Source organism: Thunnus thynnus, chromosome 19 (genome assembly GCF_963924715.1).
Source record: "Thunnus thynnus chromosome 19, fThuThy2.1, whole genome shotgun sequence".
NCBI lineage: Eukaryota > Metazoa > Chordata > Actinopteri > Scombriformes > Scombridae > Thunnus > Thunnus thynnus.
Window position 1 is genome coordinate 267,200 of NC_089535.1, and position 18,684 is coordinate 285,883.

Below are 18,684 nucleotides of genomic sequence, written 5' to 3' on the forward strand. Positions count from 1 at the left end.
TCTCTCTCTCTCTCTCTGTCTCTCTCTCTCTATGTCTCTCTCTCTCTCTCTGGTTATTCCCTGTTGAAGTTTACACCCTCTTTCTGTTGTCGTCGTGTTGCAGCTTCTTTTCTCCGTCTAAAGGTATTTATTGTGACTTTATTGTGACAGTTTTCCCTGTTTGACTCTTGAATGACTCTTTGTTCATCTTGTTAGTTTAGTTCCAGTAGAAACAGCAGAAATCTGTAGTTCAGAACTCTACTAACAGTCAACACAAATCAACACGGTGGAAGTTTTCCTTCATTTTAGCGTCACTGTTCAAAGTGTCCAATAACAGCTGACAGTACTGAGTCAGTGTTCACAGATCAATAACTTCCAACATTTGTCTAATTTGTGGAGAAAAACAACAAGCTGCTCTGTCTGTATTAGTGACAGCTTCAAGTTCAAATAACTTTATTTGTTATTTACAAGGAGAAACACAGAGAACATGTGGGTCACATGCTGAGTAAAAACAGAGTTACAGTCCATAACAAGTACAAACATAGAAGTAAAAACAGGTAAAATATCTTAATATTAGTGGTGCAACGGATCGTAGATGATCCGTGATCCGTACGGATCGACGAGGCTGATGTTGGCCTCCGGGTGGAATTTTCCGGCATAACGCCTGTAGATGCCGGTGTTCAGTCATTTTCGAGCTAATTCATGAAATGAAAAAATGAACAAATACGGGGAAGATGAAATGAGAATGATCAGTAGAGTGCAGTTGTCCTAAATTTTGAGCATTTTAACTGTATCATATTTTTTTTACAGATTATAAACTGATTTTCAGTCTTATTGTTATTTCTGCCTGTTTGCTGACGTCTTATCTGCTGCCCCCCCCCCCTCGGATGCCAACTTCAGCCCCGTTACGGATCGCCCCCGCACAGTTCGGCACGCATGTGAACTGCAAAATTTGATGTCTCATTTAAGACAAACAGCTGTAACTGCTGTAAGTACAAGTCATGGGCAGACAACGTGTCGCTAACAGGGATTTTGAAGAACAACGATCAAACCAGCATCTGACGGGTCTGAAGTGACGTCTGCAGGTTTGTTTACATGATGTTTGATGTGCTGCAGCTGAGCAGCTGATTAGCATCTAGCTGCTAACTGACGTTAGCGGTGAATGTTTGGTGGCTCGTTCAACAAGCTGCAGGACGAGACGTGTGTTCATGTTTCTAAGTTATCATCCAGGTTTGATGACGTGGACAGAAGCTGTTTCATTCACTAACGTGTTTAAAAGAGGAAGGTATCAGGCCTCATATTGCAATTTAATTTAACAACTGAGCATTGAACATTTTATATATTTTAAGATTTTATTTAAACATTGGACATCTCGAATGTTGTTTTCATTGAAGACCATGCGCAGAAGGTCCTTGATGTAAGTGTTTTACAGAATAAGGAAAGCAAAGTTTTATTTGTCCCTTTTTTTTCTTTTTTGCTGATCCGTAAAATGATCCGATCCGTGACTGAAATCCGTGATACGATCCGAACCGTGAGTTTTGTGATCCTAGTTAATCTACAACATAGAGACTGGGTGTGGCAGTGGTGGAGGAAGGGGTTAAATCTGGCCGGAGCTTTCAGACTCTGTGTGATGCTGATAGATGTGTGATGTAACTCCTTTCCTCTGACTTTAATGAACAGCTGTGGCTGTCACACAGCAGCAGCATCCATACCAGTGTCTCCAGACTGGGAGACAGCGGTAAGTATTGATTAGCACAAATACTTAGTGTCATTATATTTAGATGGATTATTAGATCACATGTTGGTTGTATGAAGGGTGGAGGATATTAGAAACAGCTGTGTGTGTTTGTCATGTGACTGAGAGGAATGAAGAGAAATAATGTGTTGTTGTGTTTGTGTGAAGGTGTTTCTCTGCTATGGATCAGTGTGAGGACAGAGAGGAGGGAGTCCCTCCCTCTAAAAGCTCTCTGTGTGGGGAACATGACAGCCAGACCAAAGCTCAGAGGTGAGATGAGGATCTCTAACTGTCCATCACTGTTCTCCACCATCATTATTCACACTCAAAGCTCTGTGTGTGTTGTGTTGAAGAACAAAGAAGCAGCACAGACCAGAACCTGGACTCAGACCTGAACCTGGACCTGGACCCAGTTGTTTGTCCTTCAGGAGCGACCGGTCAAAGGATGCTGTTGTTCATTTTAAACAAGATCCTTTATCTGATAAAAAGTATGTTGTTGTCAATATTAAAACTATAAATTGTGCAGTATGTTAATCACAGGAAATGTAACTGAATATGTGACCTTTAATAAATGTATCATTGCTGTTTTTGTATCAGGATCCATCAGAGACCAGAATCTCCTGGACCTCCATCCAGCTGTGTGTCCTTCAGGAGCGACGAGTCAAAGGATCTTATTATTAACTTTAAAGGACGACGTCCTGCTGGTCAGAAGTAAGCTGTCAGTCAAACGTCTGTGATTCATGTCTGAATGTATGTTGTGACTGTTGAACACACTGTTTCTGGGGCTTCACTTATCAAAGCCTGTGATCCAGTTCAAACCAACAAGAACATGTGAGCTGATCAAACGTACTCGTTCAGACTAATTTACAGACAGACGAGCCCCCAGATTGCCACATATGGTCAACACCTCCCTCTGAAAGGAGCTTTAATGTAGAGTTACTGTTTATGGACTAAAGCTGCAAAGCAGAAAAATAAAGACGAAGGACGTAATGAGGTTCAGATACTGTAGCGTCCAGGAGGTGTGTGGGAAAGCTTCCCAGCATGCACCAGGGCAACAGGTTTATGGACATAAGTTTCATTTTATGTAGATTCACTGGTCACTTTATTAGGAACACCAGTTCAACCTAATGCAACAACTTTATGATCAATTCTACTTTATGTTTATTATTGAGCTCGCAGTGCTGCTGGTGAACTGGACTGTATTATATTGATTAGTGTTCCTAATATTTTGTCCACCTCATTAACATACATGAAGGAACAAAATCAGTTAAACCAAACAGCTTTTTTTACATTTCTATAATCCACAATGACAGATCAATAAATAAAGATACAGTTTGGGGTCAGGTGATCAACTCATTCACTTCACATGATGATCAATAACAGAACAGACACTGGGAACAGCACCACTTTAACTGAGGTCATTGATTATAAATTAACTTTTAATTGTTGCACTTTTAAACAGCAGAACAGATAATAAACCTCAGTAATGTAAAGTATATTAGAAACCTTAGTAGTCTTAGTTAAATCAATTAAAATGATTAGTATATTAACACAACAGTTGATCATTAATGCAGATTGATTACAGTTGAATGTCATGAACAGTGATCAGTGATGCAGAGAAACAAGATAAAAACAAGGCATTAATGGATTTATTTCACTGTGAAAGACATGATGAGTTTTTATTGCCAATAAAAACAGGTTTACAGTCTGTCGTCTACATGCTGACAGTAGAGTTGCTTTATGTTGCTGTAATCAGTGTTAGCAAAGCTTACAATAACTTAAGCTGTCTGTCCACCGCTTTGACTACAACCTGGAGGATCTTTGATGCGTCGTCCTCAAACTGCAGCACGTCTTGCACTCGCTGGCTGAACTGAACCCAGACTTATTCTACTGCTCTGCTTGGGGCCGGAGCTTCTGGCATGTTGGAGGTTCAGGGCTCTCAGGGGCTTCTCTAGGACTAGTAAAGCTTTACCACTGCAGGGCTCATCTGGGTCTCTGTTCACATCCAAACATCACTTGAAGGACCTTCAGCTTGTGATCGTCTCTGTGTGGAGACATAATGGGCTCTATTTTTCACAGGCTCAGGGCCAGCTGGTCCAAACAGTCTTTATGCAGTTTTCCTGAGGAGCAAGTCTTCTTTTTGTGCGTCTGTGCAAAAAAATCTTCTGACGAGGCGACAGGATCGATCAGGATCTACGGTGATTAATGTTCTGCATTTTCTAAACATCAGACTGGAAAACTGTTGCTCACAGATTCCGAGTTTAACAATAAATCGTTTAAAGTACCGCGGCGGTCCTCAGGATGCGTCCTGAGCTCCATCAGATCTGTCCAAACATTTTTATTAAATAAAAGTTCAAACTCAGTTCAGAGAATCAAAATATTTCTTCTGTCATGCCAGGAGGATCTTTACAGTGAGCTTTCAGTTTTACCACTTACAGTAAAGTAAATATTAGCAGTAATCAGTTCTGCGTGTGGACGTGTGTCCATATAATCAGTGTGTAAAATAGCCAAACAAACAGAGTAGACCTACATCAACATCTTATATGCTGTGAACAAATAAAACATGTTGGTGAAAACATTTTAAAACAGGTTTAAACACAGTCCTGCTTACTTTACACAGCGTGGACACCTTCATTCATTATTTATATATTTGGACAAACTGATAGAACTTGTGCACTTTTCAAACACTAACCAGCTAATTTCCAAACCCAGTGTTGGATGTTTATTTATAGATATTGAAAGCATATATGAGGACTTTCAAATATGCAGATGAGGATAAGAACTGTGGAGTTTAAATGTATTAATTATTCTGTATGAATTGTTTGCACCGGTTTGCCAGCAGCTGCAGCACATGAGAACACATCAGCTTTATTTTCATTCTACCACTGTCAGCATGTTTGGACTGATGTATATTAATATTTGAGGAGTCCTGAAGGTGCATTTTGGAGCTTCAGCTGCTTCACAGAGGTGAACTCTTCTCTCTCACTCAGCCTCTCTCACCGTTTCACCTGCTGCTGTGTTTAAAGGTGATGAGAGGAGCTCATGTGATTGGTCATTATTGAAGCCCACCTGACTCCACCTGCATATACTGCATTCCTCCACTATTCATGTATTCAGTCTCTCCTCCATGTTACGCCTGGCTGAGCTCAGAGTGAGCCAGTGCTGATGGTCGGAGAAATTGTAAAAATGTTTTGGTCACACGCCACACGCCAGGAATTAAGACCTGGATCTGGATCTGGATCTGGATCTGGATCTGCGCCCTGTTTCAGGAAAATAGAGCCCAATGTGAGCTCATTCTTCATGATTCCTCCACAGAGTGGACCAGGAGAGCTCAGAGGTTCCCAGTGGTCAGTCTGCCCAGCAGCATCAAACACACCTGGACTCCATATTTATGGTCTGTACATGTACAACAACTACTTTTACATCTATTCTGTTCACAATCATCTCCAGGCTGCACTTTGTAGACCAGTGGATTGTCAGTCTGTCCAACATGGATCTGATGTTTGCTTCATGTTTTCAGTTTGATTGTGTCATTCATATAGTATTCTGTTCCAGCTGCTGGAGGAGAACATCGTCACTTTTGTGAAGAACGAGCTGAAGAAGATGCAGAGGGTTCTGAGTCCAAATTACCCAGAATGCTTAGAGAGTCAGAGGGAGGATGAGGAGGTGTTGGACAGTAAGGAGGAAGAGCAGAGGAGGAGCAGCAGAGAGGCATTTCTGAAGATCACACTGCACTTCCTGAGGAGAATGAAGCAGGAGGAGCTGGCTGACCGTCTGCAGAGCGGTAAGACGATTTCTATAAAGATTTAACATGATGGATAAATGAGACATTTACTGACGTCTCAGGAGATGGAGGGAAATATGTTTATATACTCATTCTCTTAGTCCAGTCAATTTAATTGTAGAGCAAAAGATCACTGTAGGAACAATTGAAAGTGATAAAACAGTAAAACAGTAAAAATGAGGTTAGATACAGGCAGACATTACACACACACACGTTCACACACATACAGTCTAGTTAAAAGCTAAACAAAACAAACCACAAATCATCTGCAGACTGTTTCATACTTCAGGAGCGTCAGCAATAAATAATCTGTCACCTGATGGAATGAACTCTGGGAAAGAAGAAGACTGTCCTGGTTACCTGAGAGCTCTGCCTGGCTGATAAAATGGAAGCATGTCAGATACTTTATATATTCAGGGGCCATTTAGTGCTTTATAGACCAGTTCTATAATGGTCAGGTAGCCAGTGAAGCAGCTCTTTGGTTCTAGTCAAGATACAGACGGCTGCATTTTGGATAAACTGGAGGTGTTGAAGGGATTCAGCAGGACGAGCAGTAAAACAGACTTTACAGTAATCTAGTCTGCTGGTGACAAAGACATGGACAAGAGTCTCTGAATCTGCCTGAAAGATAAAACTACAGATTCTCAGGATATTTCTGAGATGGTGGAAAGATGTTTTGGTGATTTTACTAATGTGTGAGTTGAGATTTAGATCAGCATCGATAATAACTCTGAGGTTGTTGATTTGGTCAGTGATGGTAAATGACTTGGACTCCAAGTAGGTGCGGACCTGCTGCCTCTGTGCTCTGACACCAAACACTGATTTATGTTTGTATCTGTTCAGCTGCAGGAAGCTTTTTGACATTCAGAGATCAATATCTTTCCAGCAGTTGATCAGTAAATCTAATAGGTTAATGTTATCCAGAGACAGTGAGATGTACAGTTGGGTATCATCTGCATAACTATGATAACTGATCCTGTGTTTTCTGATGACAGAGCCAAGTGGACTCCATACAGCATGTCAGATCTGTTAGAGCTGAATTTACCCAGAGAAACTGTGACAGTCCAGTGACAGATTTGAACCATTGTGGTAGAGTGTCGGACAGGCCAACCTAGCTCTCGAGTCTTTTAATAAAATGTTAAGGTCGACAGTATTGAAAGCGGAGCACAGATCAAGCTTAACCAGCACAAAAAGATGTTTTGCATCAGTGATAAGAGTCATTAATAATCTTGACGAGAGCTGTTTCAGTGTTGTGAAGATGCTGGAAGCCAGAAGATAAACAACCTTCTCGATTATGTTACTAATGTTTAAAATGGGTCAATAGTTGCTTAAAATAGCAGGGTCAAGATTTTTGTGTTGTAATAGGTCTAATAACAGAGGTCTTTAATGAATGAAGAAAGATTCAGTCTGGAGCGAACAGTTAACAATGGTAAGTATATCATCTGCTAGGTGGCAAAAAACAGATTTAAAAAGGTTGCAGGAAGAGATTCAAGGGGAGATGTGGATGATTTGATTTGGCTCATAGCATCAACAAGCTCCCTGGAGCCCACCATGGAGAAATGTTTGAAGGTGGTTTTAACTAAAGATCTTCTGAAGTCTTTGGGGAAATGAAACACTGAAATATTTGCTTCATACTTCATTCATTGATCTTATTTCTTGTGTGTTCATTCAGGGACTCCTGCTGGCAGGTGTCAACGTAAACTCAAGTCTAACCTGAAGAAGAGGTTCCAGTGTGTGTTTGAGGGGATTGCTAAAGCAGGAAACCCAACCCTTCTGAATCAGATCTACACAGAGCTCTACATCACAGAGAGAGGGACTGCAGAGGTCAATGATGAACATGAGGTCAGACAGATTGAAACAGCAACCAGGAAACCAGACAGACCAGAAACAACCATCAGACAAGAAGACATCTTTAAAGCCTCACCTGGAATAGATGAACCAATCAGAACAGTGATGACAAAGGGAGTGGCTGGCATTGGGAAAACAGTCTTAACACAGAAGTTCACTCTGGACTGGGCTGAAGACAAAGCCAACCAGGACATACAGTTCACATTTCCATTCACTTTCAGAGAGCTGAATGTGCTGAAAGAGAAAAAGTACAGCTTGGTGGAACTTGTTCATCACTTCTTTACTGAAACCAAAGAAGCAGGAATCTGCAGGTTTGAAGAGTTCCAGGTTGTGTTCATCTTTGACGGTCTGGATGAGTGTCGACTTCCTCTGGACTTCCACAACACTAAGATCCTGACTGATGTTACAGAGTCCACCTCAGTGGATGTGCTGCTGACAAACCTCATCAGGGGGAAACTGCTCCCCTCTGCTCGCCTCTGGATAACCACACGACCTGCAGCAGCCAATCAGATCCCTTCTGAGTGTGTCGGCATGGTGACAGAGGTCAGAGGGTTCACTGACCCACAGAAGGAGGAGTACTTCAGGAAGAGATTCAGAGATGAGAAGCAGGCCAGCACAATCATCTCCCACATCAAGACACCAAGAAGCATCCACATCATGTGCCACATGCCAGTCTTCTGCTGGATCACTGCTACAGTTCTGGAGGATGTGTTGAAAAGCAGAGAGGGAGGAGAGCTGCCCAAGACCCTGACTGAGATGTACATCCACTTCCTGGTGGTTCAGTCCAAACTGAAGAACTTCAAGTATGATGGGGGAGCTGAGACAGATCCACACTGGAGTCCACAGAGCAGGAAGATGATTGAGTCTCTGGGAAAACTGGCTTTTGAGCAGCTGCAGAAAGGCAACCTGATCTTCTATGAATCAGACCTGACAGAGTGTGGCATCAATATCAGAGCAGCCTCAGTGTACTCAGGAGTGTTCACACAGATCTTTAAAGAGGAGAGAGGGCTGTACCAGGACAAGGTGTTCTGCTTCGTCCATCTGAGTGTTCAGGAGTTTCTGGCTGCTCTTCATGTCCATCTGACATTCATCAACTCTGGAGTCAATCTGCTGGCAGAGGAACAAACAACATCCCAGAAGTCTGAAACAAGAGAAGACAAATCTGCAGAGAAACATCTCTACCAGAGTGCTGTGGACGAGGCCTTAAAGAGTCCAAATGGACACCTGGACTTGTTCCTCCGCTTCCTCCTGGGTCTTTCACTGCAGACCAATCAGACTCTCCTACGAGGTCTTCTGACACAGAGAGGAAGTAGCTCACAGACCAATCAGGAAACAGTCAAGTACATCAAGAAAAAGATCAGTGAGAATCTGTCTGCTGAGAGAAGCATCAATCTGTTCCACTGTCTGAATGAACTGAATGATGATTCTCTGGTGGAGGAGATCCAGTGGTATCTGAGTTCAGGAACTCTCTCCACAAAGAAACTGTCTCCTGCTCAGTGGTCAGCTCTGGTCTTCACCTTACTGTCATCAGAAAAAGATCTGGACATGTTTGACCTGGAGAAATACTCTGCTTCAGAGGAGGCTCTTCTGAGGCTGCTGCCAGTGGTCAAAGCCTCCAACAAAGCTATGTAAGTGCACAAATAGTTATTTATTGATTTATTGATTGATTTATTGCAAAGATATTCAGACAGATTTTTTTCTAATGATGATTTATTAAATATTTTTTCCAAATGTATTCTACAGACTGAATGGCTGTAACCTCTCAGAGAGAAGCTGTGCAGCCCTGTCCTCAGTTCTCAGCTCCCAGTCCTCTGGTCTGAGAGAGCTTGACATGAGTAACAACAACCTGCAGAAATTAGAACTGCTGTCTGCTGGACTGGAGAGTCCACACTGCAGACTGGAAACTCTCAGGTAAGCTCATGTTTGTCTCAACTGGTTTGAGATATTTCTTTAAACTATAAACACCGTACAGTTTAAACTGCCTCTCTCATGTCAGTATTTCAGAATCTCCTCTTCATCAGGATTTTAAATTTCACAGTGTAGAAAATCTGACATGTTTCTCAACTTTAGGTTCATGTGCTGTCCAGCACACAGATATCATCCTTGATATATATAAAGAGGCTCATCATGTTTTGATACCATGTTATTTATGTTACCAAATTACTGTTTATTCCGATTGATTGATTATTAACTGTCACATCTCCGACTGGTTTTGAACAGAACACCAAAGATAGTGTTATATCATCGAAGTTTAGCCTTATTTTAGCACAAATGTTATTTGTCTTGTTGTTCATTATTCACTTTCCAGACTGACTGACTGTAACCTCTCAAAGAGAAGTCTTGAAGTTCTGTCCTCAGTTCTCAGGTCCCAGTCCTCTAGTCTGAGAGAGCTTGACCTAAGTAACAACAACCTGCAGGAATTAGAGCTGCTGTCTGCTGGACTGGAGAGTCCACACTGCACACTGAAAACTCTCAGGTCAGGATTCATCAACCTGTTCAACTGATCACCATTTAAACTGTGATTTATATGAGTAGACACCTGGACATTTTCTCTACTCAAATTATCTTCAGACCAGTTGTGTGTTTAGACCCTGTGAAAGACTTTCTTTAAACATATTTTCATTAGTTTTGTTCTGTCTCTGGTGTTGGAACCTGAAATAGCAGAGAGGAGTTTTAAGATTCATAAACTGAATGAAGAACTGTGTAACTGGCCCAAAGTAAAATACATACAGTTAGCCAGTGAACAGTTTTTGATGATCATAATTTTTACTCGCCATGGTGTATGACAGTTCACCCCAGCTGTGGTTATCCATCATTTAATTCTTGTTTTGTTTCAAACAACCTTAAAACTCTGGATGTTACTGAAACTGAGTGAGGGAGTCAGAAATGTTTCCTTACTGTTAGTTTTTACTTTTATTTCCACAACATTCAGACCGTATATACCACATTAGTTGGGATTCCTGTTCTGTATTCGACTGTGAGCATCTGAGACGGAGTCATTTATCTCTGTGACATGTTGGATGTTTGATGTTCTTACAAACTGTAGTCAGTCTGTCACCTGCAGCCCTTCATCTAATCAGCTCACTGTGGCTGTTTCTACTTTTTCTATTCTTTTATTTAGACCTGTTCTTATGCAGTGAAGACTTAGCAGTAGGGGTGTGCCCAAATACAAATACATTATTTGGCAAAGCACAAATAGTGGGTTTTTTACAAATGTTTTTTTCATACAGATATTTCAAAAAGTATTTGTTTTCGGGAAGAAAGAAAGAAAAAGTGAAAAACCATACTAGTTTATTCATGAATACTTATTGTAACACTTTAATTTTCTAAAATTAAAAGCGTAATAAAAACAAAAACAGGATTTTTAAGCCTCTTTCCACTTTTATTCAAATACAAATAATTTTGCTGCCTCAACAAATACAGATACAAATACAAATACTGGGCTCTCCACATATCCCTAGTTAGCAGTTGCCAACATCATGTTTACTAAGGTTACAGTAGACTGTAGCTACTTCATAATAAGAGCCTTACAGCTGTGGACCATTTGAATTGTTAAGTAGTGACTGGAGGTGTTAAGTTGTGTTGTTTTGTGTCTGCAGGCTGTCAGGATGTCTGATCACAGAGGAAGGCTGTGCTTCTCTGGCCTCAGCTCTGAGCTCCAACCCCTCCCATCTGAGAGAGCTTGACCTGAGCTACAATCATCCAGGAGCCTCAGGAGAGAAGCTGCTGTCTGCTGGACTGAAGGATCCACACTGGAGACTGGACACTCTCAGGTATGGACAGACAGGTGGACACTCTTAGGTATGGACAGACAGGTGGACACTCTCAGGTATGGACAGACATGTGGACACTCTCAGGTACGGACAGACAGGTGGACACTCTCAGGTATAGACAGACAGGTGGACACTCTTAGGTATAGACAGACAGGTGGACACTCTCAGGTATGGACAGACATGTGGACACTCTTAGGTATAGACAGACAGGTGGACACTCTCAGGTACAGACAGACAGGTGGACACTCTCATGTATAGACAGACATTATACATAATTAAATGTATTCACAGATATTGTTTTATTTGTGGGGTTTGTTTGTGTATTTGCAGATCTGTTTTATATTTGCAAAATATTTTTGTGAGTTTACAAATCTGTTTATGTATTTGTGGAAAGTGTTTATATTTACAGATTACACATTTACACACAGATTGTTGATCTGTTCACACAAATCATGAAACAAATCTCTCTCCATAATGACGGTAAGCTGATTTTTCAGTCTTATTGTTATTTCTGCCTGTTTGCTGAGGTTTTATCTGCTGCTAACTCCAGTATGACAGCTACATCACAGGCTCATAATCCTCTGTTTTATTCATTTCTACTGTAGTTTGTTTTCTTAATGATCTCAATCCCTTTATTAAATTTGTGAAAACTAATAAAGGACAATTTCACTGCTTGTTAACATCCAGACCACATTAGACCAGGTCCAGACCACATTAGACCAGGTCCAGATCACACTACACCAGGTCCAGACCACATTAGACCAGGTCCAGACCACATTAGACCAGGTCCAGATCACACTACACCAGGTCCAGACCACATTAGACCAGGTCTAGATCACATTAGACCAGGTCCAGATCACATTAGACCAGTTCCAGACCACATTAGACCAGGTCCAGACCACATTAGACCAGTTCCAGATCACATCAGACCAGGTCCAGATCACATCAGACCAGGTCCAGACCACATCAGACCAGGTCCAGAACACATTAGACCAAGTCCAGATCACATCAGACCAGGTCAAACCACATTAGACCAGGTCCAGATCACATTAGACCAGGTCCAGACCACATTAGACCGGGTCCAGATCAGAGATCACTATACTTAGACCTGTCAGATCTGGACTAGATTAACACAGAGACTCCAGAGACTCATTAAAACACAGTTTCAGATTTGTGAAACCTTTATTCTACAGTCTTCAGAGGTAGGTCGACAGCAGTTATAACTTATATCCCTCAACAGATGTTTAGATTTCTTAACAGAGAAATAAATTATTGTTTGAGATTAAACTTGGTAGATATTTGTGTGTTTTTCTGAGTACGTTTTACTTTTTTTAACTTGTACTATTTAAGTATATTTACTTTGTAATTGAAAGAGAAATAATACTCCACCTAGACAATAACAACAGGCTACATCTTGGTTTCAATATTTACAACAACTTGTTGTAACTTTTTTTTTTCTTAATTTCAAACTGCAACTTAAAAGTATAAAGTAATAATTTATCCTCTGGAACAATGTGCCGTTGCAGGAACTGGAATAAATTGTGTAAATTTAGTTTGAGAAGAACTTGGTTGTGCCTGGTACATGGCATACACTGTAAACAAACCTGATCCATTAAATCTGTATTGTCACTGTGTTTTCTATAACGAGTAGAAAGGAAATAATAAATCCTAAATTGTTAGTGGCAGATGTAAAAAGGGAGAGAAGAAGGAAGAACATAAAGAGTGAAGGAAAGGCAGTGAGAAATAATAGCAACAGACAAGTAAACAGGAAAAGCAGAGAATTGGAGGGAAAAATAAAAGAAATTCGAAGGAAAAGGGAAATAAAAAGGGAAAAGTAGAACGACAGATAAAGAACAATAGAGACAGGATGGAAGCTGTGCATATGAATATGAGAAACGCAGGAATATGGAAGAGAGGAGATAGAAAGAAGGAGGAAAAACAAGGAAAAAAGTAAAAGATAGGAAAATAAAAAGTAAGATAACAACAACAGGTTCAACAGGTAAAGGGTTAATAATAATGATGATAATAATAATAATAATAATGTAGTTATTTCTTTATATAGAATTTTAAAACAAATGTTACAAAGCAATAAAAAGTTAAGACAATAAAATAACTAGTGTCGACTCAGGCAGAACAAAAGGGACGTGATACACACTGGCTAATGACTAGGGTGCTGTGCAGCTCTACAGTATTAACTCTCTGGATAATGAAGTCATGAGGATCATGTCTGCAGGCAGGTCAAAGGTCAGGTGAACAGAGAAAGTAGGAACACAATAAGGACAACCGGTGGGCAGGAGGAGAATAGCAGCGTCTGAAATGATGGAAAATGTTGGTGGACAGTCAGTCAAATGTAGAAAACTGTAACAAAGTACTGAAAGAAAGCTCTTTATATAAATGTCTTCATATATACGTCTAGATATATGTATATAGATATAGATATAGATACACACAGGCCTCGGTAAAGGCTTTGGCAAAGTGAGGAGACTAACATTGGCAGAAGCAGTGAGAGACGTCGACGTTGGCCAGTTAGAGGAAAGATGACAGAACAACAGTAAGTTTGAAGAGTAAATGAAGCAGTTGACCAATCTATGAAGATGTTTTGATTGTTTTTAAAAAGGTAAAAATAACTTTTCTACTTTTGTTTTGAAGTGAGAAAGAGGAAACCTTCATGGCAGTCAGAAATGAAATGCAGAGACGTGAACTTCTACTGTAAATTTCAGATAACAAAGGCCGGGTTGTTGCAACACTGTTAATCATTAACATTGCCTTTTTCACAAGTAGAGTAAAAGCTTTGAGATCATTAAGAAAACAAACTACAGTAGAAATGAATAAAACTGAGGATTATGAGTCTGTGATGTAGCTGTCATACTGGAGTATTAGTTTGTTTAGACTTTTTAATACTGAGCAGATAAGACCTCAGCAAACAGGCAGAAATAACAATAAGACTGAAAATCAGTTTATCATCAGTAAAAAATATGCTTCAGTTAAAATGCTCCAAACCTGAGGACGGAACGAATCATTTTATCTCAATGAAAATCGTCTCCTTCAAGTTTATGACAAACTGCCAAAAACGAGCCAATGAGATGCAGCAGCGAAACAACAAGCGTTTAAACAGCTGATCAGTGTTTAAACAGTCAATAATATCCAGTAAATAGTGAAGCTGCCTGTTTCATTACTTTACATTCATGTCATAAATATAGAAATGTCAATTAGATGATAATCTGCACGAGAAATGAAGAAAAAGAGAAAAGAAATCGTTTATAATAATCATCTGGAGTCTCATTTATTAAACAGGATCCACACTAAAAGTTAACGTGCGCATGTAAGCGCGTATATTTCCCTTCATAGATCACCGTGGAAATGTGCGCACGTAGATCAGCCTCATGTCCCGCCTCCACGCGCCCACATTCAACCCTAAATGGTCGATGCAAAAGCCTTCATGAATATTGATGTTCATGTGTCTCTTTCAACGCACCAATCAGTCTCTTTGTCTTTAGACACCTGACCAATCAGTGTCGAGAGTCAGCGTATCGGACCCGCCCTCGTCACTTGCGCTCAGCAGCAGCAGAGGAGGGACCGCAGCAGCCATGAACGGACTTTTACCGTTTTATTTCCACGTTTTCAGACGTCTTGAACTTATGTGTGTAACCAAAACAAGCATAAACAACTTATGGTAAAGTCAGACATCTCTGGTTAAATGTTACCCTGCAGCGGGCCAGCTCCCAGTTAACCAGTATGAGTCGTTTTTACACCACACACTCAATATCTACTGTACAATAAACACTGTAGTGGTTGATATTGACATACAGGTGTTTCTCTAACTGACACAGTGAGTGCAGGTGGTGAAGATGTGGCGGTGAGTGTGTGTGGCAGCCACCGCGGTGTCTCCAGTGTCTCTGCGCTTAACAACACACATAAACTACACGGGAACTAAACTCATACCTGCTGATATATGCACAGTATAACCAAACATTAAACATCTATCAACACTCTGTCCTGCAATTATGTTTTAGTTACGTTTGTTTAAGTTATTGATGTCATCTTGGATTTCTACAATGGATGATGATAATTTCATCAGTTAGTTAACGTGTCTGAGGTGAAAATGAATCAGTATATTCACACTGAGCTCCTATCAGAGAAAGGAAAGCCAGACTTTGCAGAATCCTGCCAGATCCTGACATCGTTCATTTCAGCAGCTGCTGCTCCGGGTGAGACAGCGCTGATGAAACGTTGACTTTAAGATCTGACTTGTTTTATATCTTTTCATATTGAAAGATGTTTATGGAATAATTATGGCTGACTGCAAGCCCCAGTACAGATAACACTGCTGGTTTGAATGTTCATGATAACGTGGATCAATAATTAATGTTTGATATGAAGTGAGATTAAATGTGTGAGAGGATTATTATACATCTGGCTTTAATTCACCACCTCACCATCTGTCGATGATTTCCCGTCTTGTAAATGTTGGTACGCCTGCTCAGAGTTTACGTACAGCTGCACACATTCTCCCAACAAGTTTGTTTTTATAGATCATAACTTTGTGGGAAGTGGCGTCGCCTCTTTCAGCCTCTTTCTTTTTTACGCAACGATTATAAATGAGACCCTGCTTATAGTGATCAGTTTGACCAATTTGATCCATTTTCTTGTTTGCACGTTGCAGCTAAATGTAGCAGGCAGCTGTCGTTTACGTGATTTTATCATTTGAAGTTTTGCACTCAGCAGTTTATCTTTGCAATCATTTTTATTTTACATGAAGTATTGATTTGATCCTTTGTCTCAGAGCTGCTTTGGTTTCCTGTTGACTGAACTAAAGGAACATAAATCTCACTCAGCTTGATATTGATACTAAATGTTTACATTTGATTCACTGTCACTTTTTTTCTTTGAGAAAAACATCAATCTAGAACCTAATCTATCAATGTATTGATGGAGAATTGATTGAGAATCAAGACACACAGGTGGACACTCTCAGGTGAGGACAGACAGGTGGACACTCTCAGGTGAGGACAGACAGGTGGACACTCTCAGGTACAGACAGACAGGTGGACACTCTCAGGTACAGACAGACAGGTGGACGCTCTCAAGTGAGGACAGACAGGTGGACGCTCTCAGGTGAGGACAGACAGGTAGACACTCTCAGGTGAGGACAGACAGGTGGACGCTCTCAGGTGAGGACAGACAGGTAGACACTCTCAGGTGAGGACAGACAGGTGGACGCTCTCAGGTGAGGACAGACAGGTGGACACTCTCAGGTGAGGACTTTTTCTAGAGTGATGTCATGTCCATGTTTGCATGCTGAAAGAGAACGTGCTGCTCTGACCCCCCTCCTCCTTTCAGGCTGCAGCCTGCTGGAGTCCGATGGTTGACACCAGGTCTGAGGAAGTGTAAGTGTGTTTTTCATTTCATTCATCAAAACAAAGCTCATTCACATCCTACTGAGGATGAAGATGATGTCATCATCAAACAGATGATAGATCAATAACTGCAGCTGTATTGTGTCTCGTTCTCTCCATCAGATTTCTGTCGACTCACACTGGATCCAAACACAGTAAACACAAACCTCAAACTGTCTGACAACAACAGGAAGGTGACACGTGTGTGGGAGGTTCAGCCATATCCTGATCATCCAGACAGATTTGATGACCGTCAGCTGCTGTGTAGAAATGATCTGACTGGTCGCTGTTACTGGGAGGTCGAGTGGAGAGGAAAAGTTGATATATCAGTGAGTTACAGAGGAATCAACAGGAAAGGAGACAGTGAAGACTGTTTGTTTGGATTTAATGATCAGTCCTGGAGTCTGATCTGCTCTGATGGTCGTTTCTCTGTCTGGCACAATAAGAGACAAACATCCATCTCCTCCTCCTCCTCCTCCTCCTCCTCTGTCTGTAACAGAGTAGCAGTGTATGTGGACTGTCCTGCTGGCACTCTGTCCTTCTACAGAGTCTCCTCTGACACACTGATCCACCTCCACACCTTCAACACCACATTCACTCAGCCTCTGTATGCTGGGTTTGGGTTCTGCTGGTTTGGTTCCTCAGTGTCTCTGTGTGATCTGTAGGAGGAAGAGTCTCCTCCTGTTAGAGAAACTTTCTCACTGCTGACCAGATAGTTCAGTCTGTACAGGATCACACACAGCTGATGGTATTTAGTACCAACATGATCTCTCACTGCTTGTAAATGTAAACATGGTTTCCACATGATTGACAGTTTGTTTGTAAAATGAATCAAATGATAAACTGAGTCCAGTTGTTGTTGTTTTCTGTTGTTAGTGTATTAGAAAGGCTTGAACTGTAATGGGATAATGGGAATGGGATCTTCACAATGTTTAGTTGTAGTTCTTCTAGTAGTTTCATAGTAACTGTGTTACCTGATTCCTTCACTTATTTAGAGATCACATGACAAATGATGGTCAGAACAACAGGCCTCCTATTGGCTGGTTAAATGAACACCTCTAATGGTGAAGGCTGAGGCTCAGCAGCTGGAGTGTGGCTGCTTTTATGCTGCGTTCATATCATATTGGAATGATGCTAATTATGAGATTCTGACTTGTAAATAGAATTCAGGTCAACATTCAAGTGGTAATTATGAAGTGGAAAAGCTGAAAGCTCTGATATTTACTGGATATGGTGGATTATTGTCAATAACAGTATTTTTGAGCCTCATTCCACCAACTTTGTAATCATGCAGCCGTCTTGATTTGTTGTGTGACATGAACGCTGGCCAGTTGTAAACATGGGAATCTTTCCCGCCTCTCAGCAGTCGTAGTGAAGCGTCCAGCTGGACAGAAACACGACTCCACATGAATCATAATGTATAATTGAATAACTTGTAAGCTGCTGGTTTGTGATGAAACAGCTGCTGCAGGTTGAAGAAACGTGTTTCCTGCTGTAATAAAGACTCGGAGTCCTGCATCTCTGCAGTTTGTGTTGTGATACTTGCAGCTCCACGTTGTTGTGGAGGAATATTGTGATTATTATGTAATAATGTGTAATATGTTACGGCCCGGTTATTAAAGTGAAGAGAAACCGTTTAGTAAGTGTGAAACATGAAATTCAAACTTTAAACACATCTGGAGACTCAGACTTTATTGGTCTGAAGCAGCTGAACTTTCTCTCTGCCCAGGAAATAATCAAAGGAATTCAAATATTTGAGTCAACAAGACAAAACTGAATCTGTCCAACAGTCGTACAGAAGCTCAGAAATATTAACTGCTTTTCCAAACCGCTGTCAAGGAAAATTAAACTTTGATCTGTCTTAAAACCCAAAACGGCCCCAAAATAAACAAGAAAAGCAACAATATGTTTGTATTTATAAAAATTCATTTGTTTTAAATACTTCATATATTTTTCAGCAATAAAGAAAATATAAAGAATTTCTAAATTAAAAAAATACCCAAAAGATTTAAAAGTTTCCCAAAATGTCCCTTAACTTTCCCCTTTCACAGCAAATACAGAAAATGACATTTCAACAGGTAAATATGTGTATTTTAGAAACATTCCTGAACAATGTTTACACACAAAAAACATCCATCAAACATCAATCAGATATATATATATATAGAT

At 40.6% G+C, this 18,684-nt stretch overlaps 1 protein-coding gene across 10 annotated transcripts; it reads left to right on the forward strand.

Annotated features, from left to right (window-relative positions):
- LOC137170318 (NLR family CARD domain-containing protein 3-like) lies at nucleotides 1-18,033 on the forward strand. Of its 10 annotated transcripts, none has more exons than XM_067573593.1 (13): nucleotides 145-1,064; nucleotides 1,660-1,717; nucleotides 1,883-1,984; nucleotides 2,068-2,202; nucleotides 2,312-2,425; nucleotides 5,030-5,108; nucleotides 5,270-5,498; nucleotides 7,171-8,974; nucleotides 9,090-9,257; nucleotides 9,655-9,822; nucleotides 10,946-11,119; nucleotides 16,460-16,506; nucleotides 16,639-18,033. In XM_067573593.1, the coding sequence occupies exons 3-13, from the start codon at nucleotides 1,896-1,898 to the stop codon at nucleotides 17,178-17,180; spliced, it is 3,549 nt and encodes a 1,182-aa protein (XP_067429694.1). In that variant the 5' UTR covers nucleotides 145-1,064; nucleotides 1,660-1,717; nucleotides 1,883-1,895; the 3' UTR covers nucleotides 17,181-18,033. The 10 variants fall into 10 exon arrangements, with proteins under 10 accessions (XP_067429697.1, XP_067429691.1, XP_067429699.1 ...); XM_067573594.1 differs by having other exon boundaries at nucleotides 1,677-1,717; XM_067573596.1 differs by lacking the exons at nucleotides 145-1,064; nucleotides 1,660-1,717 and adding an exon at nucleotides 1-123.
- The last annotated feature ends 651 nt before the right edge of the window (nucleotides 18,034-18,684 follow it).